The sequence below is a fragment of the Heterocephalus glaber genome, unplaced genomic scaffold, assembly GCF_053883595.1.
Source record: "Heterocephalus glaber isolate CG9 unplaced genomic scaffold, H.glaber_assembly_v1.0 deba00001608, whole genome shotgun sequence".
Lineage (NCBI taxonomy): Eukaryota > Metazoa > Chordata > Mammalia > Rodentia > Bathyergidae > Heterocephalus > Heterocephalus glaber.
Genome location: NW_028258379.1, coordinates 11,539,723 through 11,567,217, shown reverse-complemented (window position 1 = coordinate 11,567,217; position 27,495 = coordinate 11,539,723). Strand labels below are relative to the sequence as shown.

General features: G+C 34.9%; 1 protein-coding gene and 1 long non-coding RNA gene across 7 annotated transcripts in view; one reads left to right on the top strand and one right to left on the bottom strand.

Annotated features, from left to right (window-relative positions):
- The window catches only part of Pcnx1 (pecanex 1), a 151,381-nt gene that overhangs the window by 110,558 nt on the left and 13,328 nt on the right, over positions 1 to 27,495 (bottom strand). For 5 of the 6 annotated variants that reach the window (XM_004837289.3, XM_013067463.3, XM_013067460.3 and 2 more), the window contains exons 2-3: positions 9,486 to 9,694; positions 1,647 to 1,752 (exon numbers count right to left, since the gene is read on the bottom strand). In XM_004837289.3, the coding sequence (XP_004837346.2) occupies positions 1,647 to 1,752; positions 9,486 to 9,694 (315 nt within the window). Of the gene's footprint in view, positions 1 to 1,646; positions 1,753 to 5,187; positions 5,295 to 9,485; positions 9,695 to 27,495 lie in introns of those variants that run through there. The other variant, XM_021247077.2, reaches the window with a different exon arrangement.
- LOC110346338 (uncharacterized) lies at positions 9,000 to 13,597 on the top strand. Its single transcript, XR_002390319.2, has 3 exons — positions 9,000 to 9,049; positions 10,254 to 10,298; positions 13,281 to 13,597. It is a non-coding gene; the product is annotated as an uncharacterized LOC110346338 (long non-coding RNA).

Sequence of the window (27,495 nt, the reverse complement as noted above, 5' to 3'; positions counted from 1 at the left end):
AAACTATTTTTTTCTTTTTTTTTTTTTAATACCAATATCTCCCATTTCATTGGTTAGGGAAAGAAGACAAATTCAAGGACCCACTTGTTAAACTATACTTGACCACAACTAGAACTATTACCAAAAATTCACTCACTTAAACTTTAAATCATGACAATACAATTCAAATAGAAGCAAATCTTCTATCAAAATACATTAGGAAATAAGACCCTGTTCAAGATTTGATTCATAGAATATGCTATTTTTCATAATATTCTTACCAATGTAAAATAATTGAAAACTATGAGATAGTCAGGAGAACTAGGTCTGCTATCTATTTTGTTAAATGAGGAGCCAATTCCAACTTTACTTTTTTATTTTTTTGGTACCAGAAATCGAACTCAGGACCTTACGCCAACTTTACTTCTAAAGGTTTATTATCTATTCACATAAAGATAATTAGAAATCATTAATTGAAAGCCAACTGTGTCCAAGACAGTATATTAAACTGCAGAAAGCAAGAAGAAAATAGTCTGTAGAGACTTATAAACTGCCACATACCATCACACACCAAAAATGAACTGCTACAATAAATTATTAAGTGTTCTATCTGCAAGAGAAAGAGTCAAAGCTGGGCATAGTGGCGCACACCCGGAATCCCAGCACTTGGAAGGCTGAGGCAGGACGATTGCTATGAGTTTAAAGCCAGCCTGAACTAAAAAGCAAGACCCTGTCTCAAAAAACAAAGAGAGAGAGAGAGAGAGAGACGGGGGGCGGGGGGCAACACCATAAGGTCTTTGAAAAGCTTTAGAAACAGGGTGGAATAAGTAGAGTTAGAGATAGGACAGAAGACAAGAACTAAGCCTCCCTCCAGAACAGAATAGAAGGAAGAAGAGTGGTTTCAACCCATAAGCTGTGTATGTAACAACAGAAATGGTGAGACAATCAGCAAGCAAGTTTCTCCCACATAATGGAAGGGCTGACACAACAAGCACTAAACCCCACAGTTACATGAAGTTCTACAATGAGAAATTTCTCCCAAAAGGTAAATTTACTGTACTCTACCTAGTGAAGTCACCTATTCATAAGGCAAGCATGAAAGACAGGGACCTGGCTTAGCCTAGGAAATGTTTAGAGTGAGTGAGAAAACTGTACAGCACAACCGAGGTTAGACCAAGTAAGAGTACAATAGGCTACAGCTGAGTGTTGAAAAAGCACTTTCAGAGTTACTGTTCTAAATAAAAAGTTACAAAGCAAGAAGATATTAGAATTGGCAAAAGCAGATTTGCATTCTACTTCTAGTTCTACCATTAACATGTCAACTGGGTAAGTTATTTTTTTTTTCCTGTCATGTTTAAACTAATAATAATAACAACAGACATCTAAACTTTTCCAATACAGATGATGGAAAGATACTAAGGGATTCAACATAAACATCTTGATCAAACTACACACTCAGGCAGTAAACATGTGGTATGTGCTCAGCAAATACGTATTTACTAATGTAAAGTCAGTTAAACGCAAGATTAATAAAGATAGTATTAATAAACAGTCAAAAAATAATCAAAGATAAATATCCAACTTACTGTTACAGACATAAGACTAATGACTGAGACTACCATCAGGAGGAGGGGGAAAAGGCAAATTAAAACAGCAGAAGTCACTACCTGATTGCTTGGATCTAGGCCAGCGTAAGAATTTCTTGAGCTGCAACCAACTGGAGGTGTACTCTCTCGAATGAACTCAGACATTTCAATTCCTCCACCAGGATCACTGTGTGAGAAACATGAGAAAAAAAGAATTAATTGTCACTATTCTGGCACCAATAATTTTCTTTTCATTCCCTTATCATTTTTTAAGCTATCTTTTTCTGTAATACTGAGGTTCTGGTTTTTAAGAGAAAAAAGTAGACTTATTCATGATTTATGAGTCTAAAAACTGGAACTATTTAATAACATCACTACTTGAAAATATTTAAAACTCTCTCATCCTAAACTGTTTGTACCCAATCCTATATTAGAAACTACCTTTAATTACAAGTAGAGCATACTAAATATTTTATGATATGTGCCATAAAACCACTCTAGCAAAGAAACAACTGCCTTTTGTTTCCCAAGAGCAAAAAGAACTTGGTCAATTATAAACAAAGAAAGTAATCAGACATCATTAACTGATGTCTCCAAGACAGAAGTCTAAGCTGCATGACGCAGTGATGGGCAAAAGAACAGTCATCCCAGTTAAACTATTTATTTGTATCTGTATTTTTTAAGTAACAATTTATGTGATACTGTTTTACAAAACTGGAAATCTAAGATTTTATTCTTGTGTATGTTGAATTTAGAAAGCCTAAGTTTAAAGCAGTAACAACAGGTATTAGAAAATCAAAAGGGAAAAAAGTACTACTGTCAAAGAGCTGAAGAAGCCCATGTAGAGTACTTAGCACCAACGGGAACTCAGAGTTTAAAAAAATTCATACCAAATTTTAAAAATCTTAGAAAACGTTATATAGCAAGTTTCCTTGGGAACACAACTCTTAGAATAACTCATAATTCTATTTTTTGACCCAAAATATTTTACTCATTCTACTTGTTATAAAGAGAGTAACCCCTCAGTAAATATTTTAGCTTACTATCAGGACAAAAGTTCTAGTATACAGGCTAAACATTATAATACCAGATATAAAATCCCTTGACATGCAGCATCTAATTCAACCTAGTTAACAGAAAAAGTACCCCAAAATTCTGAGTAACACTGAGTCTACCCCCTCAGGTTTGGAGATAGGCCAAAGCCAATCAGGAGGGGTTCTACTGTTGAGAGAGGAAATTTCTTTGTATCGGTACTCTTCACGCTGAGACTTAAAGCCTGGAGCTTCTGTATCATCTTATAACCACGAAGCAGAGTCTGTATAAAATGCTAACATAAAAAAGGAGAGCCTGGCTAAAAGAAGGGAAGCAGTGTCATGAAGTGACTGTCTGAAACTCTTCACCCTGACATACCAGAAAACATCTTTCACATAAAGCCTTTTCACTAACAGGAGCCATAAATTTCTCAAGGTTTTTTGGGTGGGGTACTACGCTGCAATCAAATATAAGCAAAAGAGAGTCTGATTGCAAGCATATTTTTCATTTAAGTATTTATTACCATAGTATAGTATTTTTATTATTATTAAAGATCTCAAAACTGTAATATTCCTCATTATTAGTAATTCCTAACTCTAGGCCACTGACTACAGTTAGCTAATGTCCAACAAGGAAAACTAGCTTTCTAATTTGCTATCTAGCTACAAAAACAAAATATTTTGGAACTTGGTTACAACTTTAATGGCCAATTCAGGGCATAAATGAGCAAAAATGTGTAAAAAAAATGGAACATACTTAAGTTTCTTAGCTGTTCAGTATTAATTTATACCAGCTGTATAGGCTACACTGAAAAATTCTTCTGAAATGGACAAATCTTAATGGTGTACACAGGGGCAACAATCACTACAGTCAGTTGATGATGAGAAACAGCCAGCAATGTTACTGTCATCTATCTCTACTGGAATGCTTGCTCTAAATTAGACTCACAGAAACCAGAAGATGGAAGGCAAAGTGAAGATTAAGGAATAAAACATTCAATATCACAGAAAGGATAGAGCCCTCATCTTCACCATTTGTAAATATCAGCTTTATTGGTATATAATTCGCATACCATACAATTTGCCCATTTAAACTGTATAATTCAGTGGTTTTTATTTTATCTGTAAAGTCATGAAACTTTATGAAAGTTATGAAAGTTTAGAACATTTTTATCATACCAAAAACTAAACCCTTTTAGCTATTTTCCTTTACCTTTTCCATTCTCACCAGCACTAAGCAACTACTAATCTTTCTGTCCCTAAATTTGCCCATTCTGGATGTTTCATATCAATATAATTATATAGTACTTTATGTAATCTTTTGTGACTGGCTTCTTTCCCTCAGCATAAAATTTTCTAAGTTCAGCCATGTTACAGCATGTATCAGCACTTCCTTCCTTTATATGGCCAAATAATATTTTACCACATGCAGAAAGACTACATTTTATTTATCTAGCCATAGGCAAGACAATCTTGTCCACTTACACATCATGTCTAATAGCAAATCCAAGTGATTACAATCTAAATATAAGGACCGTGGATTTAGCTCAGTGGCACAGTGCCTGCCTAGCAAGCATGAAGTCCTGAGTTTGGTCCCCGGTACAGTATCAAAAAAAAAAAAAGATAATCTTAAATGTTAAGTTATTAATAATAAACAAACCAATTTTCTACTAAGTACTTATTATACCCCACTCACAGGAGAATGTGCTTTTTTATACTTTCTGATGAAATCTTCCCTAAAAAATATGATATAAATATAACTACCCTCATTTAACAGATGAAAAAAACTGAAAACTAGAAGAGCTAAAGTCTTACCTAAAGTCTCGGAGAGGAGAATAACAAACTGTCACTGGCATATGGAGTTCAAGTGGGAGGTAAGAATACAAATAATACCCAGCACTCTACAATGTGCTGTTTTTTGTTTTTTCACATACTTGAATATAGGTACTCATAACCAGGGTGAAGCAAGACAAGGTTTGAATACCAGGTCTGTAAAATTCTAAAGCCCATGCTCTTTCTAAGAAACTGTATCACCTTTCAATAAAAAGGCACTGCAAATTTCTCTTCTACTTCAAAACTGAAGAGTAAACATCATTATCTAGAACAAGGTTTCCTAACTTCTGCCCTACTGACATTGGGGACCACATAACTCTTGACTGCAGAAGACTGTCCAGTGCATTGTAGGATGGCTAGCAGCATCCCTAGCTCTTACTCCCTAGATGTCAGAAATATCCTCCAGCTGTGACAACTAAAAATGTCTTCAGTCATTGCCAGATGTCCTGCAGGGTGGAGTGGAATCATTCCCAGGTGAGAAACAATGATCTAATACTAATACTGGTCAATGTTCAACACTGAGTGGGGAAAAAAGGAAGAACCCAAAACATAGAACAAAACAGAGGGATGGCTCTTTCATTATAAAAATCATGTAGCAAACTTTCTATACTCCACTCCTCTCTACAAATTCACAAGTAGAACTTTTAGGCAGGCTACACATGTTCTAAAAATAACTAAACATATAAAGTGGCTGAGTAAGAGTTTTCCTTTATTAGCAAGACTTGTAGGGTTTTAGCAATGGAGATTTCAGCACATACCTGGAAAGTATAGTAGTTTACAATTCTCACAGAAGCAAAGTGGTCTACTGCAGTAAGCAATACACCAAATTCAGGGAATCTCTACCTTTATGCCTTAATTTCCCCATCTGTTAAAAAAAAAAAAACCAGGTACAGGGAAAGGCAGAAAAGCAGAAGGGGTCTATTCTGAGTTACAGAGGAGACTTCACAAAACTAGGTTTTGATTATTATTAGAATCATATTAACTGCTCATGCTTTGGCTTTGACCAGCATGGTCAACTTCATAGCACCATTATAGTACTAAGTTTACAAATCTAATCTAGATTATAATGATGCTCATAAAAATATGAATACATAAAACAAAATCCCTAAACAGAATAAAACTCCTTCAGGAAACAGCCTAAAACTCAACTTCATATAGTTTAAATGGATCTTTAGCTTACATTATAAGCATTACTGCCATGAGAAATAGAAAACATGGTCTCCAAAATATTTGTATTCAAATCATTAAATTCAATGTGCTAACTTCCTCTCCTCAAATGTTAAAAATGTAATAAAAACATTAATGACTTTCTCTAAGATAAATATTTAAGCACTTTTCAATGGCTGTGCCACATAAGAGAGGCCAAAGAAAATTAAAGGCTCAATAAGTTCTGCTATATTCACTCATTTGTGCAACCAACTGATAGCTCTGATGCACCAACCACAGGCACTCTGTATAAAACAAGACAGCATTTTCCTTTTCTTTTCCACAGAACATAAATCAAGATTCACAAGTGTGAGGGCAAGGAAAAAGAGATACCAAAAACAAAAACCTTGCAAGGCATGGTAGCGTGGCACTCCTGTAATCCCAGCACTTGGGGAGGCTGAGGCAACAAGATCATTCTAGGAGGCTAAGGCAGGAAGATCACTACAACACTGAGACGCATAATGAGTTCAAGGCCAGCCTGAACTATATATTGAGACTCTATCTCAAAAAAACAAATACACAAATACCTAGAACAAAGATCTTACCTTAATAGAGAAGCTTATCTTTAAGATTAGAAAGAAAGGTAAGGATATAAATGCATACTATTTCAATTTAACCTTGTGCTAGAAGCCACTGCCAATGAAGACAAGTACAAAACTAGAGAAAAAGAAAATTTGTCATTACGGATAATCAAGTCATAACCACGAAGTAAATTAATATGGAAGTTTTTAATAAGGTCGTTGTATACAAAGTAAACTGCTGAATTTAAAGAAAAATTAGACATAATTTAAATTTTTTAAATAAAAGAAAAGCTATAGAATAATATTCCTTTTAATGGAGAAAATTGCAAAATTTTACTTAAAGGAATTTTTAAAGACAAAATAAATGGAGATTCACTATTGTAAAGATATGTTCTGCAGAGAAATCTATACATATTTTCAAAACAATTCCAATAAAAATACCATGTGCTTGCAGACTTATCCTGGTAGACTCTATAAAGTTTATATCAGAGAGCAAAGAGTCAAAAAGAACAAGGTATGAGGTTTCCCCACAGCCATCGAGAGCCATGCCAGAAAGCTACAGTCATCAGAACAGTGTGGTAAAGAGAGGCACAGACAACTAGATCAGCCAACAGAAAAGAGACATTGGAAATACACCACAGCTGACCTTCCATATCCACAGGTTCTATATTCACAGAATAACCAACTACGGATCAAAGCTAATTCAGGGAGGAAAAAAATGTGTCTACTAAACACGTATAAAGGTGTTGGTGATCATTATTCCCTAAATAATATAGTGTGACAAATATTTACACAGCATTTATATGGTGTAAGGTATTGTAAGTAATCCAGAGATGATTTTAAAGTATATGTGAGGATTAGCAATAGGTTCTATAAAAATACTACATTATTTTATATATAAAGGACTTAAGCATCTATGGACTGTGGTGTTCAAAGGCACATGGAGCCAATGCCCAGCAGATACCAAGGGATCACTCTGCGTAAGTATGTTACATGAAAAAAGGTATTTAAAATTACTGGGGGAAAAATGCACTCTTTAATGAATTTATTATATAAGGAATGGGACAAACCAAAATTAAGTTTGAATATTTTCACACTGACTATAATTTATAAAATAAAAAATAAAATGATAAAAATAATGAAGTAGATACAAGTGACTATGTAATATGGAGGAAGGGAAGATCTTACAAACTTGATCTTATCAAAGGCAGAAATAACAAATATAAAATAGACCATATAAAATAAACTGTGGCATATACACAGACAAAATGCCATACACTGAGTTAAAGTATTTGACACAGAAGACAGTTAATATTCTTCACAAATACGTATCTTCTCCAAATCAACAGCTAAAAAAACTACCAATACTTCTCAGTACTGCCCAAAGTACAAAAATGAGGCCCTCAAACAGCTGGTCACAGTAGTTAAATGGAAAAATCTTTGAAAGCTAACAATATATATCAGAAAACTCAGAAATATAAGTAGCTATTTCAGTAATTATACCTCCTGAAAAATTATGGTAAAACATTTAATCATTTGAAATTTAATCATCACACTGATCTAATACTGAAATCTGAATTTGAAAATAACTGAAATAACTAAAAATGTGATATCTACAATTATGACATACAGTCTAATACTATACATCAATAAAAATAATATCATAGGGCTGGGGATTTAGCTCAGTGGTGCTGATGCCTGCCTCGCAAGCACAAGGTCCTGAGTTCGATCCCCAGTACAAATTAATAAAAATAATAATAATAATAATAATATCACAGAAAAATTGTTTTCCCTGCTTCAACTGTTTACTGAGTCACTATCAGTGTCAGAGAGTGATTTAAGACCTGGTAATATAATAGTTTATAAGAAAAGTAAGGTCCCTGACTTCAAGAAGCTTATGAATGCAACCAGATGATTAAGTAAGATAATTTTAGGTAGTGATTAATACAATGAATGAAATTATTTTGAGTAAAATATGTGTTCAGCAAATAATAGGGTAATCACAAGAGAAGAAAAATGCAATTAAAAATGATAAACAAAGACTTTCAATGCACTGGGAAATACATAGAAATATTACATGTCTTCATAGAGATATACCCACTTTGCGTTACAGCATTTATACCTTAATATCTGAAGGAGTTTGTTCTATGTGAGTGGAAACATAGCACAGGTGCTAAAAGCATATATCTGAGTGCTTGGATTATTTGATCTCACTTTGGTTTCCACAATTGTAAATCAGGAATAATAATAACACCTATCTCACAGAATTGTTCTGAAGACCAAATAAACTTGCCTATGTCAAATGTTCACACCAGAACTTGTTTTAAGAATTACATTAGTTGGGGCCAGGAATTTAGCTCAGTGGTTTCGCCTCCTGCTGCACAAGTGCAAGGACTCAAGTTCGATCCGCAGTACCAAAAAAAAAAAAAAAAAAAGAATTATATTAGTCCCCATAGTTCCACCAGTCTGGCAGGCTAAGCCAGGAGGATCCCAAGCTCGAGTCCAGCCTGGGTAACTTAGCAATACCGTAAGAACTTCAAAATTTTTTAAATAAAATAAAATTTTAAAAGGGCTGGGGATGTAGATGGGATGTGTGACAATTCTTAATTCAATGTATGCAGTATTACAAAAAATGAAAAGAAAAAGTTACATTAGTGGTATCTACTATTCTTTCTGTAAAATCACAAGAAACTTCTAAATAAAACAGATCCTTCTGTCAAAGACAGAAAGTTGGTAGAACCAAGGCAATATTTCACAATGTAACTAAGCAACAAGGACGATATTTCAGCTGGACAAGGAAGGAAAAGCCTCCAGGAGGAAGTGACGTCTACCCAGACTAAATCCTGACGTCAGTCTTATGAAGCCTGAGGAAAGGAACAGCTACATTTTTAAGGTAAGAATATAAAATTGAAAGATATTTACAATAGATTAAATGAAAAATGCAAACCACGACAAGAATATATCACAATTTGCTTCAGGTATACATACACTTTATATGTGTAAATTTTTTAAATGCTGAGATTTATAAGCCATACTTAATTATTTCTTTAGGCTAGGTTTTGGTTTTTTGTGTAACTATTATACAATAGCATATTGTTCTAACTTGTTTAATAACGAGGCCAAGGATATCAACTTACTCCCCGAAGCATGACAGTTAGCTTTGCTCTGTTCTAATATTATAAATCTGTACTTGTCATTGTACCTATGGTCCTAAGATCTAATGTTGTCTTAAAATGATATAAAGAGAATAGGTACAACCCAATAATCATACCTTTATACACACACCACAATCTATATTGTTACAAAATGAGTGACAGAGCTTTCCTTACCTTGGTCCATTGCTGTCTTTTCTCCTGGTTGAACAGTTGCCTTGTTCAGCTTTGGCTCGCTGATCTGTAAATTCATTTGTGCTCCTATCTACGACTTCTCCAGCATCAAGTGCTCTGTGTAGTCGATAGTTGACCATCTTCAGAACAATGAAAACAGCAGCTACCACAGGACAATAAACTGCTACTATAATCATGGAAGAAGGAAGGGCCTTTAAGAGAAAATAATGATATGCATTTTAGACTGTTTTATATCTAATTCATAAAAAATGTGCATCTAAAATAATAAACACATTTATGTACAAAGAAATTATGTTACCACTGTTAAATTACAAAGATGTGAGTCTGTAGTGCTCAATACAGAAGCCATTGGCTGCTGTAGCAATGAGCAATGGAAACATGGTTTGGTTTGAATTGACATGTGCAGAGAAAATAAAAGAATGATGGATTTCAAAGACTCAGTATGAAAAAAAATATAAAATAACTCAATTCTTACATTGAATGTGTTGAAATAGCATTTATACTTGCTTAAATAAAATACTGAAATTAATTTCATCTGTTTTCTTTACTATGGCTACTAGAGAATTTTAAATTACCTATGTGGCTCACGTTACATTTCCGTTAGAGAATAATGATACACAGTCCATTAGCAAAAAGCTTATAAAATAACTAGAGAGCTAGCTAAGGTGTCATTATCACTCTATATGTGAATAAATCAGGTTTGGGATCCAATATAATCCCTGTTTATGTGCTCTGTGTAACTTTTTTTAGGATACAAACATTGTGTTCCAGAAAACCGGAGCTTAAAACTGTCAGGTCAGTAACCTTAGAACTGTGACTACAAAACCAGGTAAGACAGAGAAGATAAGCAAAATGCAAGTAGAATTTACTTTAAAACATTTAAATGCTTGAAATACTCAAAAATTAGTCTGTCAATTAAAAATAAAAGAATTCAGAACAGAATCAGGTAATAAATGGATTAATTAAAGTAAGTAAAGCATCCCGGGTGTGGAGACTGCAGCCCTATCACACTTCAGGATTAAGTACTGTGGAACCTGAGCAGCAGGTGCCACGCTTGGAGACCACCCCATTGGAGGCACAGCCCCAATGTCACTGTTGGCAGAGTATTAAACCGAGCTCAACTTAGCCCCTCTTTTATGAGAAAACCACCCTGGAAGTCTTTGGCTTCAAAACCCGCATTTTTTTAAAGATTCACCCTCAGCCATCTGAAAACATGATGCTAAACTGGTTTGGAAAGGGGAAAATCAATTCACTTGAAATGGCAAAACTGAAAACATCTCGATGACCCAGTTTGGTTTAGAATACAGATATGATAAAAGGTTTGTTTAAAATTAGTTATTTGAGGGCTGGGGATTTAGCTCAGTGGTTCCGCCGCCTGCCTCGCAAGGGCAAGGTCTTGAGTTCGATACCCAGTACCAAAAAAAAAAGAAATTAGTTAGTCGAGAAGTAAAGAGTATAGGTTGGAAACAGTAGGGAAAAAAGTAAATTCAAGCCTACAGATTAATATTTTTGTATTGAGTATGGACATAGGAGATTATTTAGTTTTTGAAGTAATTGGGTTAAAAAACCTTATAAGTTAATATGTATAAAAAATTAAACTCCTAATTTCAATTTAAAATGTTACTAAATTTCTGGTTTAGGCTTAAGACTTTAAGTTGAAAAATAGATTTTGAATTTTATAAAATCTACCAATACCAAGTCTAGAAGAGATAAGTATTTGGAAAGATCTGTCTGATAATTTAACCACTTAAAAATGACTGCTCAATGTATAAATGTGATTTAAAGGGATTTTTTTTTTTTTGGTACCGGGGATCGAACTCAGGTCCCTGCACTAAGGGATTTTAAACTATAAAAAATAAAAATTATTAAAATAGATTTGTGAAGTTAAATTTTAAATTCTTAGTTGTTTAATTTATAGTTTAAAAATATCTAACATACACTATAAAAAATAAAAAGTGCTCTGACTAATCCTGAGCAAAATGGCTACCCTCAAACATGCATGCATATGGCTGGGGCATGCACGTGCACACACATACAGAGTCTGATACTACTTATAAACATTTATACCAGTTGGAGAATTTATAAAAATTCTGTGTGGGCCGGGGGGATTTAGCTCAGCAGCACCGCACCTGCTTTGCAAGCGCAAGGTCCTGAGTTGGATCCCCAGTACCAAAAAGAAAAATTCTGTGTGACGCTGATTTCCATCTTGGTACGATATTAAGGGAGGTTATATGCCTACTTCACCACATGTTGTACAGCACATTACCAAAATGTCATTTTCAAATAGAAAGTGTCAATGAAAAATAAGTCAGATTTCCATCCTAATTCACTATAGTCCATATTAAGGTAAAAATGATTGATTACAACAATTAAGTGGACAGAAAGAGAAAAACCCAACATTAATCAGTGTTAGACAAACTGAATAAAAATGTTAATGGCCCCTAAATGGAAAAAGATACTTAATATTGAATGGTCTATAGTATTTGCCTCTACAAAAAAAACAGTCAAAGATTATGAATGCTTCAAACAGTCTTAAATAAACTTGCTCTCCCTACTGTTACATTGCTGAGAATGGTGCATAACTGAGTACCAAGAAACACACTTGAAATGTGAGGATTTATAGATGAAGTATAAAATTTCTTTTTCAAAAACACTGAACATTGAAAAGACTAAAAATATTTTTTTTCCAAAATGAAAATATAAGTGAACATTACATACTGGAAACCAGAATCAGATGAATAATACTTGTTTTTCCACTCAAATTACAAAAGTTGCCCATTTATTTTATGTAATGTGGTTCAGAGCCATAAACTCTGTCCGTGGTTATCCCTTGACGTTTCCAGGCAACAGAGAGGTGTGCGGTTAACAGTTTCGTTCTTCCAAAGGGGGTAAAAAAATGCATAGACACACTGTTGGGTGACTGTTTAAACTTGTTCTCTACTCCACTTGCATTACTACCTTGGACTCTCAGCTGATTTCAGGAGCAATGACATTAGCATCGGATCAAAAAGGATCACTGACCTTCCCTGTAGTTCTGATTCACTAATATTACAAGAAAATTGTAAATGATCTGGCTTTACAGGGCTTCAGGGATCCCCTAAAATCAAACCTCAAAAAAACTAGCAACTAGTTAGGCCTCACCTATTTTTCAATTTTATAGATTATATACCAAAACAGAAAAACAAGTGAGTTTATTACTTGCTTTTAGATCTTATTAAATTAGATATAAATACTACATTTTCAAACAAAAATTTTTCAGAGACATTCAGAACTAATTAGCAACTGAGCCGGGCATTTAGCTCAGTAGTGCCATGCCTGCCTGGCAACCATAAGGTCCTGAGTTCAATTCCTGGTACCAAAGGGGTAAAAAGACTAGCAATGAGCAGAAGCTAATGGGAAAGCAGGTTCTCTGAAATAAAACATACAAGACAAATAATTTAAAGGTAATTGTTTATTCATGTATTAAAATATATTTTTATGTCTCATTTAACCACCTAATTTAAATTAAAACCTCTATTTTGAAGTTTTCTGACAGGTAGCTATTGGCTTAAAAAGTTATATTCTATAATAATCATTTATTAAGTATAAGTATTTCCAAAATGACTCTTTTCATTTTAAATTATATTATTTTATCTTGAATATGATCTTCAAATTAATGCTGAGGCACATTAACAGTCCTTGAGTAATAAAAGCTGATTATGTTTTATCATGACATAAAAGTCTATCTATAGGTCTAAAATGCTTACACAAAAAGGCTGGCTTTCCTTTTTTTCCTAGGATACCAGCAAGAGTGGACACAGAGATGGAAGGTGCCAGAGCAGCTGGTGTAAATACTGATGGACAAACAAGGCCCTCATTAAATAACTATATTTATTATTATATATTATCACAGCACTGGAAGCACAAGATACAGACCTGCAGCAACAGCATCACAAGCTTTGAGTAGCTCTCCTTTTATAGCTCACATATCAGATTATAAAATCTAAAAAGTAATAAAATTAAAGCAGAAAAACTCAGTATTTTTAAACTCTATTGTGCTATAATTAGCTTCTTGATTTTTGAGATTCACTTACTGTGTAGCAATACTCAGATATTCAAACCAGCTCAGTCAGAAATCAGTGGTGTATAACCACTGTTAACAGGCTAACACTGTTAAAGGTTAACAGAATGACAGGCACATCACCTAAAATTGAGACCAAGGTTATGAAAAAGAAAACTTTTTAAACAAATCTCTAAAATATCCACCTTTAATGCAAGATATCATCTACGCTTATTTTGGGGCTTTCCATCACTGCAACTCGCTCATTATTTAAGGCAATGTTTACTAAACTTTTGGCACCACAGACTTAATAGGCATTCAAGAAACATGTGAGCTATATATATTTTAAGTACAGAATTATCACATTTTAATTTCTTAAACTGGCAAATGGATAAAGACTATAATTTCAGTAGTAAAGCTTAAATAAAATTTTTGAAATGTTAAAAAATATTTTTATGATCTTAAGAAATGGATGATTTCTTAAGCAGCACTCTCAAATCACATTCTAAAAGGGCTAATGAATTAAAATTAAGAACTTCTGTACTGAGAAATAGCACAGATTAAGTGAAAAGACAAGCCACAAACCAGAAGATATGTTAAAACATGTATTATTACTATATGTACCTGTATATATGCATATGTATACAAGATATATAAAGAATTCCTTCAAAAAGAATAACAAAGAGGCAAACAAATAAAAAAGCGCAAAAGACAGATCCTACATAGAAAGGGAAATATTTAATGGCCAATAAAAACAAGGAAAATGGGGCCGGGGATTTAGCTCAATCAGTGGTTCCACCGCCTGCCTCGCAAGCTAAGGACCAGAGTTCGATCCCCGGTACCAAAAAAAAACAAAACAAGAAAAATGTTCAACTTCATCAATAATGGAGAAAATCCCACAACAATAAACCCCTCAACACTCATCTGTATGGACAAAAATTAAGAAATTAATTTAAATTAATTATAGAGAGCCAGAACTCTAGAATATAAACTGAGAAGACAGCCGAAAACCCAACAATACCTTTTATAGGATAAAATTAAGAGAAAATCTAGCACGCCCAAAGGCTTTAACAAAAAATGAGAGGACACCTCAATTGGAATATTGTAACCTATCTCTCAATGGATATAATATGGCAGTGAAAACTAGGGCTACCTGCAGCAATGCAGATAAAATGCACAAATGCAACATCAAATGTAAACTTATGCTTTACTATAAAATATTTATAATGAGGAAAAAAAGCTAAAATTTATCATGAGTGTAATAACATTTGTGACCTATAAATTCATCTCAATAATAGGTGATTTAGCAATAGATCAAGTTCCACATGAAGGCAGTTTCTTATCTTCCTCCATTTTTAAGAATTTTAAAAAAAATCTTAACTCTCAATTCCATGCCACAGGGTACAGCCAGAAGTGTTAACAGCTTATCAGATAGCTCCAGATATTCAGATCAAATATAATGCCAAAAAGCTTTCTGAGAAATAAGATAGACATTAAAAAAATGTTGGCATGCAGACAAACTGGGGGAACCCCTGTGCATTTCTGGTGGGAATGTAAAATGGTGTGGTCTCTACAGTACGGCGGTTTCTCAAAAAGTTAAAAATAGAATTATTGTATCATGTGCTCTAGCAATCCCAAGACTGCATATACATCCCAAAAAACTGAAAACATAATCTCAAGGTGCTATACGCATATATGTGTACTTCACAGCATTATTTATATTTGGGTGTAAGCAACCTAAATGTTCACTGATAAATGAACAAACTACATAGTCATACAACTGAATGTTATTCAGCCTTGAAAAACAAGGAAATTCTATCATATACTAACAATATGGGTGATCCCTAAGGACATTACGGTAAGTGAAAAAAGCTAGCCACAAAAGGACAATTATTTGATGAGTCCATTTATATGAGGTATTTAAAGTAGTCAAATTGATAGAAACAGAAAGTAAAGCAGTAGCTGCCAGCGTCTGGCAAGAGTAGGGGGTGGTGAAGGAAAAAGGAATGTTGTTTAATGGGAATAGTTTCAATTCTGCAAGATGAAGAAATTTTGGGTCTGTTGTGCAATAATGCAAACATATTTACCACCACAGTAGTCTTCCCTTATCCACGGGGCAGATGTTCCAAGGCTTTCAGTGGATTCCTAAAATTGCAGAGAATACCAAACCCTGTATGTGTATTTTTTCCTACATACACATGGGCATGATAAAAATTAATGTATACAGGGCCGGGGATTTAGTTCAGTGGTTCTGCCGCCCGCCCTGCAAGCGCAAGGACCCGAGTTCGATCCCTGGTACCAAAAAAAAAATAATGTATACAGGGCCAAGGATGTAGCTCAGTGGCACAGTGCCTGCCTCACAAGCGCAAGGTCCTGAGTTCGATGCAGTACCAAAAAAAAAAATTTAATGTACACATTAGGCACAGTATGGTATTAATAACCTGCAGATTTTAGCAACCTCAGCATATGATTTTTCTTTTTCTTTTTCTTTTTTTGGTCCTGGGGATCGAACTGGGGTCCTTGCGTTTGTGCAGCAGGCAGCGAAACCACTGAGCTAAATCCCCGGCCCTAGCACATGATTTTTCTTAAGAACTTCACTTTTTCACTTAAAGGAAGCACTTTAATGCATGTCTTTGGCATATCTGAACTGCCAGCACCACTACTCTGGAGCTTTTCACATTTCAGTATTAAGTAAAAAGTAAAGATTAGTTAAATGCAAGTACAGAAATACTGCCACAACAGCTGATAACCAGGTGGGTAATACATACAGTATGGATATGCCCTACAAAGGCATGATTTACATCCTGGACAGGAAGACATCTACCCAAAACAGTGCTCTATTTAAAACTTATGTCTGGAATTTTCCATTTAATGTTTTTGGACATCGGTTGGCTGCAGTTAACTGAAACTGTGCAAAGTGAAACTACAGATAAGAGGGACTACTATATACTTAGCCCTCCAAGGCCAAGGCTGACCTGAGAAATACAAGCAAACTCTTCTTAAATATTGTTACATATACAGTACTGGGTACACAGGTTCACCATCAAGAATAAACGAATGTTTGTACATTGAAATCTTAAACTATAACGCTTAAAGCCCTCAATTTATTTATAATCTACATTTTTAAGGGTATGAAATATTGGACAATGTATTATATATGAGATACTGTAAACTCCAGTGAATACTGCTGTATTTCTTAATAATTTTAGGTTATAAATGAAAATTTAAAATGTAAATATAAATATAAATGTAAATTTGCAGTGCTTTAATTTTTTTCACATTTAACCACATGCTAATAATGAAATCTATCTCTCAGATACATGTGATCTCCACTGTAACTTTTTGGTCTGAAACTTCCTGAGGGTTAAAATGGTTCCGATTTTTTTTTCAAGATAAATAGTGGTTAAAATGATAAATTATAAGTATTTTCCACTGCAATTTTTTTAAAAGTTCGATTATAAAATATTTCATTTTGTTTTCTCTCCAGAGAGAAAAATGAAAAGTTGAGGAACAAGCTGGGAGACCAAGCCATTTACAACACCATTTAGTTTTCTTAAATTCTAACAGTTTACCCTTAACATAAAAAAATGTGGTCCTTCATCTAGGAGAAATAGGTCCAAGATATTCAAGATGCCCACTACATTTCTGACAGGGACAGGAGATTTAGCTCAGTGGTTCCAGTGCCTGCCTTGCAAGAGCAAGGTCCCGAGTTCGATCGCCGGTACCAAAAAAAAAATTTTTTTTTCTGATAAAAATCCTTGGGGGGAAAATAAACCTTGAAGAAGCCACTTTGTGTCATACAAATGGTCACACTAGAATGATCACAGGCATGAAATAACTTAATCTTATATTTCATTTCAAAAAAATCAAGTGAACGATTCTCTCCTATGGCTAGCAGTCTTTCACATGATGCTCATTTCCTCCAGCAGCAATGTAAAGACATGCTCACCTATTAGTCAGCTTTCCCATCGCTGAGACACAATACCTGACAACCACAACTTAAAGGAGAGGTTTAACTTGGCTCAGTTTCAGTTTTGCTGGCACCAATGCAAAAACATCATGGCAGATGAGGGTAGCAGAGGAAAGATGCTTTAATCCACAGCAGCCAGGAGCAAAGCTGGGAAACAGCACCAGACAGGAAGGGGCCAGGGACCTGATGTTATTACCCAAGGTCATGCCTCCATGGCCCATCCAGAAGTGTGCCCCATAAATCTCCTAGGTGGCTCCCAAGCCCATCAAGCTGACACAATTAACAACTGACCCCCGTACTTACTGTCTATGCTTTACTTTGGATTCATAATTTTTCCTATTTCCTGCACCACTCCCAACATTTGAAATATACTGCTGCCAAAGACTTTTTCCATCCATTAAACTTGTTTCAATGCCTCTTCTGCAGTCTGTATTACAAAGTGATTTTCAATTAAATCTAACAGTATCAACTAACATCTAATATTTAGTAAATATCAAGTGTAATGCACATTTCTAAGTGCTTTATTATAGTAACTCATTTAACCATCATAATCACCACATAGAGTTTGGCTCTATTTTTCGCCTCATTTACAGATGAGGTTGAGGAACAAAGGAGGTGAGTAACTTGGTCTCAAAATGAGACATTAGCAGCAGTTTGGCTCCAGAAACAGGAGTTAGCAAACTTTTTAAAAAAATGTTTATTGACAAATAATAATTACATATCTTTATGGAGTCCAGTGTGATATTTTGGAACATTTAAACACTGTGTATTGATCAACTCAAGATACTTAGATGATCCATCATCTCAAACACTTTTTCTTTGTGATGAAAACATTCGAAATTCTGTCTTCTAGATATTTTTTATTATATTACTTAATATTGTTAAGCATAATCACCCTTTATGTATTAGAACACTCCCACTTATTCCTCCCATCTAGCTGTGACTTTAGTACCCTGTATTAGTTACTTTTCTTTCCTTGCTGAGACAATATATCGGACACCCAAAGTTAAAGGGGAAAAGGTTTATTTAGCTCACAGTTTGTAGAGGTCTCAGTCTATAATTGGCTGGCTCCAAGGCAGGGTGGTGTCGCAGAGGAGAAACAGTTCATGGCAGGCAGAAAGTAGCAAACAGCAAGAGGGGACCACAGCTCTTTCTGTCCCTTATATCTTACCTAGGCTACTTAGGGAGGGTGGCACTCACACCTTTAATCCTAGTGCCCTTGATCCTAGCATTGCACCATGAATGGACCCCAATGGACTCAGCCATCTCTGAAAAAGCCCCACCTACAACTGCATGAGGCTTTAGGGGGACATCTAGACACAAGCCATGACAGTACTCAATCAGCAAACTTTTAGTGTGTAAGGGTCAACAGTAAGTATTTCACAATTTGCAGATAATCTGTTGTTACTTAATTCTGCTTATAGGGAAGGAGTAGCCACAGACAATATGTAAACCAATGAGCAAGATACATTCCAATAAATTTTATTTATGAATGCTGAAATTTGAGTTTTACATATATAAAGTTCTTATGTCACAAAGTCGTATTACTCTTGATTTTTTTAACCATTAAAAAATGTAAAAACCATTCTTAGCTTCCAGGTCAAATAAAAACTACATGGGACATAGTTTGCTGAACCCTGCTCCAAATGAAAAAAATTATTTTCTTGTCTACCCAATAACTCAAACAAATCATCCATCTAGCACTTCTCCCTATTATATGCCAAGTACAAATCTGTAACCTCCAACAATGCCAGTTTTATCCACCTGTGAAGCAATATAGCTGTCAGCAAACATAGGCTAGTAAGTGCTTTTTCATAATGTATGCCCCTGACATCAAGGCGCATTCACCAGTGTCACTTAATAACAAAATGATGAAAAACACTTATCTCGGCTTGCTCTCCAAGCAAAATAACTGTAATTAACTTTCTAAAGGAGTTCTAAGGTTTTTTTGGCAAAAACATATAGTATGCCTACATTTTACAACGAGCAACCAGAATTGTGGATACTACCTCTATTGTCTTCCCCTTCAGTGAGAAAAATTAGCAATGTGCAATGGAAAACAATGGTTTGTAATTATTATAGAAAATAAGTTCCATAAAAATCACAAGAGAAATGATAAAAACTTCAATCGCCTAATGTTACTATGTGACAGTTTCGTAACAGACAACTAAGGACTAAGAACAATACAATAAAGGAAAATTTAAAAATAGATACAAACATGAAGACTGAGTCTTGTCTAAAGAAGGTTAACTATCAGAGAATCACAAAAAAGTGAAAAGCAAAAAACATTCCAGTCAGCCTTTCAAAATAATAAAATACCCAGAAGTTCACACTTCTCTACACCTCCACCTCCTTAGATATTTTTCCTCAAAATGTTTAGCTATAAATTTATAACTAATAAATACAACTGCCACCCCCTAGAAGCTGAACAAATATCACCTTATGATAGCATTACAGGTTGCTATCTAGCTACTAGAAAAAGTTGATTAATAGTGTTATCTCGGGGCCAGGGATTTAGCTCAGTGCTTCTGGCGCCTGCCTCACAAGCGCAAGGTCCCAAGTTCGATCCCCGGTACCAAAAATAAAAAATAGTTTTATCTCCAAATTCAAAACACTAAATTTATCCAGATTATTTTTTTTGTAAATCCATGCTTCTCTCTTTGGGAGCTTTGAAATGTGGCCAACTACAGCAGTAAAAAAAAAAAAAAAAAAAAGTGTGTCTAATTATTATAGGCAGCTAAGTTAGACAGACATTAATAAACAGTACGAGAGAGACTGGGCTCTCAAGAAATTCAGCAGAAAAAATACAGGTATCAGAATTGCAGCTGGAGGAACACCTGAAGACGATCAGGCTTCAAGATACACACACAATGACCAGGCCTACATGCCTCCCCAAGGGATAAGCAGTAACTTGGAATTATACTATAAATGGGTAACACCTGGTTCAGGAAGTACAGGTAGACATCAGTCACCCAGGTGAGTGATCAGAGCTTTCGGATTCAGCCTTCCCAAAAATGCCTTTGTTCTTTCCATGTACCCTTGCAATATCACGTGCTTCCCTACTGGATCAATATTAGCTAAGTGTCTATACTTGTAATCTTATTGGTTGTTTATAGCTTGACCCAGGTTGTACTCACCTCGAGATTTTTGTACCCACCTCGTGATTTTCTATAAAACATTCTCAGAGAAGTGACCTCGGTAGCAATCCACTTGCAGGTCCCCTCTTGTCGCTCAGGAACTCTCTCAATAAATCTTTCCTACTCTTACCTCCCCTGCTCCTTAGAATTCATTCTTTGATTTCAGGGGACACAAATTTGCTGTATCTGATATCTAGCAGGTTGGGAGTTATATTTCCCCTTTATTATAATGAGCAATAAAAAAAACAAATTTCTGTCATATTTGGAGAGGAAAAAAAATGAACTTAAATTTTTCTTAAAGTTCTATTTGCTCTGCCAATCTCTTGTAGAAAGAGTAAAAAAACAAACAATAAATGATGGCAAAAAATAGCTGGTAGATAAAAATGAGCAGAATTTTAACCTAGTAGAACTCAGATGTTGATCCTATCCTAAACTGTAAATTCCATCCATCGTATCATCTGTATAAAATGTTAATACTTTCTTTCAGATGAAAACTAAACAGAACAATAGAAGTTCTAGTTACTTTCTTTCCAGTCTGCCCAAAATTTTGTCAGTCCTATGGCTGTGGTCATTGAGAGCAAATAACTAATGGGGAAAACAGCTGGGCACAGGGGCACACACCTGTGATTCCAGCACTTGGGAGGATGAGGCAGGAGGATCACTGTGAATTCGAGGCAGGCATGGGCTACACATTGAGTTCAAGGCCAGCCTCAACTACATAGCAAGACTCTGTCTCCAAAAAGAAAAACAAAACATAAAAAAACTTGGCATGTCTGTAAAGGTCTACTGAGACTGCCAACTGGCCCTGAGTTCTAGCTTTTCTACCACAGTATATGCCTACCTCAACTCACTCATCCTGATGCAAACATCCCTTTTAGCTTACTCACAAGAAGGATAAATGGATAAGCTATTTCTATAATGTGTGGAATGCAGTCTCAGAGCTATACCTTTTGTTTCTGGCAAATGGAAAGAATGCTGCAAAGTGGGAAGAAGAAAGACTTAGTAATCAAATACTGCCCATAAAAATAGAAAATGGCTGTTAGTTAAGAGTAGTAAGGGGAGAGGGTAAATCAAAAAGAAAATGAATGTTTTTAATAAGCTTTCCAGTTTTCACATGCAAACTGCCCCCAAGGACTTAGAAAAGGCCCTGGTACCAACAGGTATGGCTCTAGGGATTTAGCCCTCTTGCCACAGCCTCCTTTGGGAAGTGAGGTAAAAGCATTCTAGTTAGATGTTTCATTTCAGAGGACGGGGCTGCAGAGAAAAAGAAGAAAAGTTCTCTTGATGTTGAAATTTGGGCATACTGTACTTTCCCAAAGGGAAGGGGAAAAAAATGTTGTGCAAATCCAACTACACACTAGGTCAAATTAACTTCTGAGGGCCAGCCAGGCACCTCTGTAACTCAGAATACATCGTCTCCAAAGCCAACTGGTTCACAAGTGAGCTACTATAACTTGAGCCTATCCGTACTTCTGCAACTTTCAATTTTATCTACACAATATCTTAATACAAATAGGATCATTAACAATACTATCTTTTACATGTTTATATTTGAATTTCATATCTACATCACTCCCTAACATATATTAGTATTAACATGTTTAGCTGCAGTAGAATGTTTTCCTTAGGGAGATAAATAGTCAAAATGTATCCCTTCTCACTCCACTAAAAAGGGGACCAAAGTAATATAGTACAGTATACTCAATTCATTATCAACAGATATTGAGTCTAATACTGTAAGCAAGTAAGTCACTGTTCCAGGACCTAGAGATGGGCAGCCTAAAGCACCGATGAGGAAAAAAAGACCACAGAAATGAAAAATGTAGGATTAAAAAAAGCACTCAAAGAAATAAAAGGACATGTACTGAAAGATCAAAATTGTACATATTTTATAGAATTTTCCTATAATTTTATTTAAAGAAAAAAAGGGTTGTTCAGACCATTTGAATCTATAAATTTTGGTGAAAGTTAATGTCTTCATTCTGAAAGAATTATTAAACATAATTTGAGAGACATTAATAATGTTTTGATTTATACATAGTTTTCTAAGTAACCTAACTATTTGGAAAGAGGGTGGGTTATCCTATATTAGGAACTATCTTGATTAATATGTCCTTTTGTAAATTAGTGATACTTTGGTATATAAATCACTTTTTATTAGTTTAATTAGCCTAAGTAAATCCCAGAGTAAAGTGATGCAACTGAATTCCCAGATAGTATATGAGAATAAGAAGCTACCTCAAAACCAACTTAGTTTGACCTATTTCTTAACTGCATTTTTCTGATATGCTCTACTGAAACAATTTTTCAGGACTCAGAGTAAGTGAAATTAAGCATTCATTAACAAATTCTGTCCATAAGACTTCGCAATTCTGAAGAATGGCAGCTAGATTATCTTGCCAGTGCATCTCACAAAATGCCACTTCAGGATGTATTTAATAGCTTTACCTTATAAACAAATACATATAATGAGATTCTTAAAGGTAAAACTATACTCTTACAGATACAGTAAGCTGTACAAACATAAGTAACAATAGCTCAAATTTAAGCTCATAATAAAAATAATTTAATCCAGTGGCAAAAATAATATGCCAAAGGAAGAACCAAAACTATAAGGATCAAGCAGAAATAAGTATTTTAAAATATTAATACATGTAAAAAATAATTATTAAAATTTATTATTTGGTTATATTTTTGTTTTACTATAATGTGGCAGAATAAATTGCAAGCTGAAATCCTAACACAAAATGAAAATCAGTAAGATTTATAAATTAAAAGAATTAATATAAATTATATTAGCTCTCCTAAGAATAATTCCAGAACTCATATATTATAATTTCCATCACATTTGCCCTGAGCTCATTCAATCTATTTGAAAGAGATGATGTTACTGCATGTTATATAATCCACTTCTACCTTTGAAAGACAGTGTGAAAATTGAGTAATGTTCGAGCACTAGATTTAAGTAAGGTAAAGTAAAAGTGAAAGATAGCTAACAAAAAAAGAATGAAAGAGCACTATGTATCTTACCAACACCATTTCCTCATTTTCTATTATGGCAACTCATACGCACAGAACAAATCAGAGCTTTATTCATTCAACATAGTATCCACTGAATGATTATATACAAAGTTTTATACTCTTCTAAGGAATGGTAATACAGAAATAAAAGAACCCTTCTCTCCTTACGTTATGAGAATGATTAATTTGATGTTTTACCAAGTGCCAAATGCTTTAAATGGATTATCTCTCAACAATCCTTTGAAGAAAGTATTATTATTATCTCCATTTTACAGATGACAAAGCTGACACTATGAAGTCATTTGCCCACAGCTGGTAAGTGGCAGTAACAGGTTTATAGCCAAACAGTCTGACTCCAGTCTGAGTTTTTAACCAGTGCTAAATGGTCTCCTTCCAAGGCAGTGTTTCTCAACTTGTTTTCAGTACTGCCTTCTTATGGAGCCTTTTTAAGACTTTTTTTTCTAAATCATGTCCTCCACCCCCCAGACATTTTAATATCACATATATACTCGGTACCTGTGTATACTCTATCTGTACTTCATTTTAAAAGAGTAGGTTTTTACTCACTCTAAGTTAATTTTTGCCCCCTTGAGGGTCACACCATAACCATGGAGAATGTATGTTCTAGGGCAGTTTCTCAACCTCAGCACTGTTGGTGCACTTTGAGTCAGACAATTCTTTAGTATTGGTGTCATCCTGTGTATTGTGAGATATTTAGTAACAACCTGGGCCTCCAACTATAGAGACTAATGACACTGCCAATCTAGTTATGCTAAAACCTCCCACAAAAAGTTTCCAGCCTTTGAAACACGCAACTAGGTGTTTTCATTCACTTTTTTGGGGGGGTGGTGGTGCCAGAGATTGAACTCAGGACCGTTCACTTGCAAGGCAGGTGACCAAACCACTGAGCTAAATCCTCGGCCCTGTCATTTACTATTTATTAGGACTGCGGTTCGATTTTGTTCATAATAAACTGGAATGGGTAAGACATAAATAGACTACACACACTGCACCTCTGTAGTTAGAATGAAGAAGCAGGTGTAATGGTAACAGCAATGGCAAGGAGATAGTATCTGATACAAAAAATACCAGGCAACTCCACATTAGACCAGTAAGTGAAAAGACATTAAAGTTTAATAAAATCCATTTATAATGCATGTTACAGAACATGGCTAATGCCAACCCCAAATTATCAGTGAGACAAATTATCTCACTTAAGTATATATGAGAACCATAACTAAATCCCTGGGAGAACATTACTTTATAAATGGGCTTCCACTGTATTCAGATAATATGCTGATCAAGAACGGAATCAGGATTAAAGATAGAATTAGATGGTGATGCGAAAGACAGCTCTGAGAGTTCTAAAAATCTCAACACATACTGGAAATGATCAGGGGACACTTAGTTCATCTCAAATCAATCATAGGTAAACTTTCAGCTCACATTAATCAGAAAGAAGCACCCTGCACAACTGTGTAAGGGAGGATGGTGGAAGGTGATTGTGGTGGTAGTTCTGGGGTCAAAGAGAAAAAACAACAGAGGCAGTCTGTGCACGTCTGAGCCAGTGGTTTAACTTCTAAGAGCCTCCGTTTCTTTCATCTGTAAAACGGGAATAATGGCATCTCCATCTCCCAAGGCCATCATGAAGATTAAATGAGAAACACTAAGAGAGAGTACATGGATATATAACGCAATAAATATTTGATGCTCATAATGTTTAAGTGATGCAGTGACAAAACTAAGATGAGTAAACAAAAAGACCTTTGCGCACACATGGTTTAAAGGAACTAAAGCTGAGTTTCAAAAAAAAAGATGAATTAATGAGATTTGTGGGACCCCAGAATGCACAGAGGTATACTTTAGCCAGGTGTGACCAGAAGTCACTGGAAAATGGACAGAGAAATAATTCTAAAATACAGATGAGTCTCTATTTCAAACAAAAATACTAGAATTCCCATCAAAACACTAGAATTTCCATTAAAGCAAGGAACAAGGCAAGGCTATCCATATTTGCAACATTATTTAATACAGATGTGTAAAGTACCATGCAAAGTAACTACACAAGGGAAAAAGTATAAATAGCAAAAAGTAAAAGTGTTATTTACAAATATAAATGCATATATTAAAATTCTTTTAAGTTGAAAAATACTATACTTTTATATTGTATCTTTCAAAAACATTGTATCTTCTTGAGTGAGGATTACACCTGTAATCCCAGCTACTCAGGAGGCTGAGGCAAGAGGATCACAAGGGCAACTTAGTAAGAACCTATCACAAAGTAAAAACTTAAAAAAGAGGGCAGGGGGAGGTGAAGATTTAGTTCAGCATTCCCTGGGTTCAAACCTGAAAAAGCCCTTTACATACCAAAGGACTGACATTTAAGATATACAAAGTAGTTTAAATTTATATGCTCAAACTTTAATACAGGACAAAGAGCTAATTTTTATATAGAGAGAGGTCTCACAAATCACTTAAACAACACAACTTTCAAAAAAGAACAAAGGATACAGAAAGTTTTTTAAAAAAAAAAGATATAAGATTAAGGACTCAAGATTAAAGAAACAAAACAACATGGGGCCGGGCCGGGGATTTAGCTCAGTGGTTTCACCGCCTTCTGCGCAAGTGCAAGGACCCGAGTTCAATCCCCGGTACCAAAAAAAACATGCCACTTTACACTAACATACTGAAATATGTGTAATAACCAATGTTGGTTAGAACAAAAAGAAACAAGTCTTTCCACATACTCATAAAGGGTATAAAATGGAAGATTTTTTTGAGGTGTTATACAGGCAATATCTACTTTAACTTTAAAAGTGCATAACCTTGGGCCTAGTAATTTCTTTTTTTAAAATTTATGTCATAAATGCCCACAAGTAGTGGTGGAGTGTATGTTTAGTATATGCTCAACCCACACCACACACACACACACACACACACACACACACACGCACGCGCACACACACAATCTTTTCTTCCCCCTCTTTTGCAGGACTGGGGATTGCACCCAGGCCCTCCTATATGCTAAGCAAACACTCTACCACTGAGCTACATCCCCAGTTCCATTTTATTTTAAGTCAGGGTGGTCTTGATAGCTAGCCTCCAAATTGCAATCCTCTTGCCACTCCAGTACCTGGGATTACAAGCATATTCCACTGAGACTAAATTCACAAGAAAAATCTTACATACATAAATGTTCATCAATATATTGCCACAGTGCTATTTACATTGGCAAAAAATAAGGTTATCAACCTAAACTTCCCCCAAAAGGAAACTAATAAGTTGTAATATATTCACACAATGAATTATTATACACATGGTCCAAAAAAATCAGGAATAACTATGTAAGTAGAACCTACAGCACCAACATATATGCATGTGTATACAACACTAGGAATTGTTAAATATCATCTCTGAGTGGAGAACTGATAAAGCAGAGAATAGAGAAGAAATTAAAGGATTTTTATTTTGGACCAGGTATACCTGACTACTATCTAGAACAGTTACTATAGCTAGTATTTTCAAGACAAAAATCTAATAAAACTAAACGGTGAAATGCTCAAGAAATACACTACACTGGGTTGAAAGCAATTAAATGTAATTATTTTCAGTACCATAAAAGTCCACACTATAACCAGAATCAAAGTTATTCAGTAATTTACTCACTGCTAGAAAAATAGAGATGAGCCTAACCTGAGCAGAAAACAGGTTATTTTTCAATATCCACAAACAACAGACTCAGACCTCCCATGGTGGTGACCAGGAACTTGAGGGTCAACTAAAATCACCTATGGGTTTTTTCTGTTGGTGCATTTTGGGGGAGTT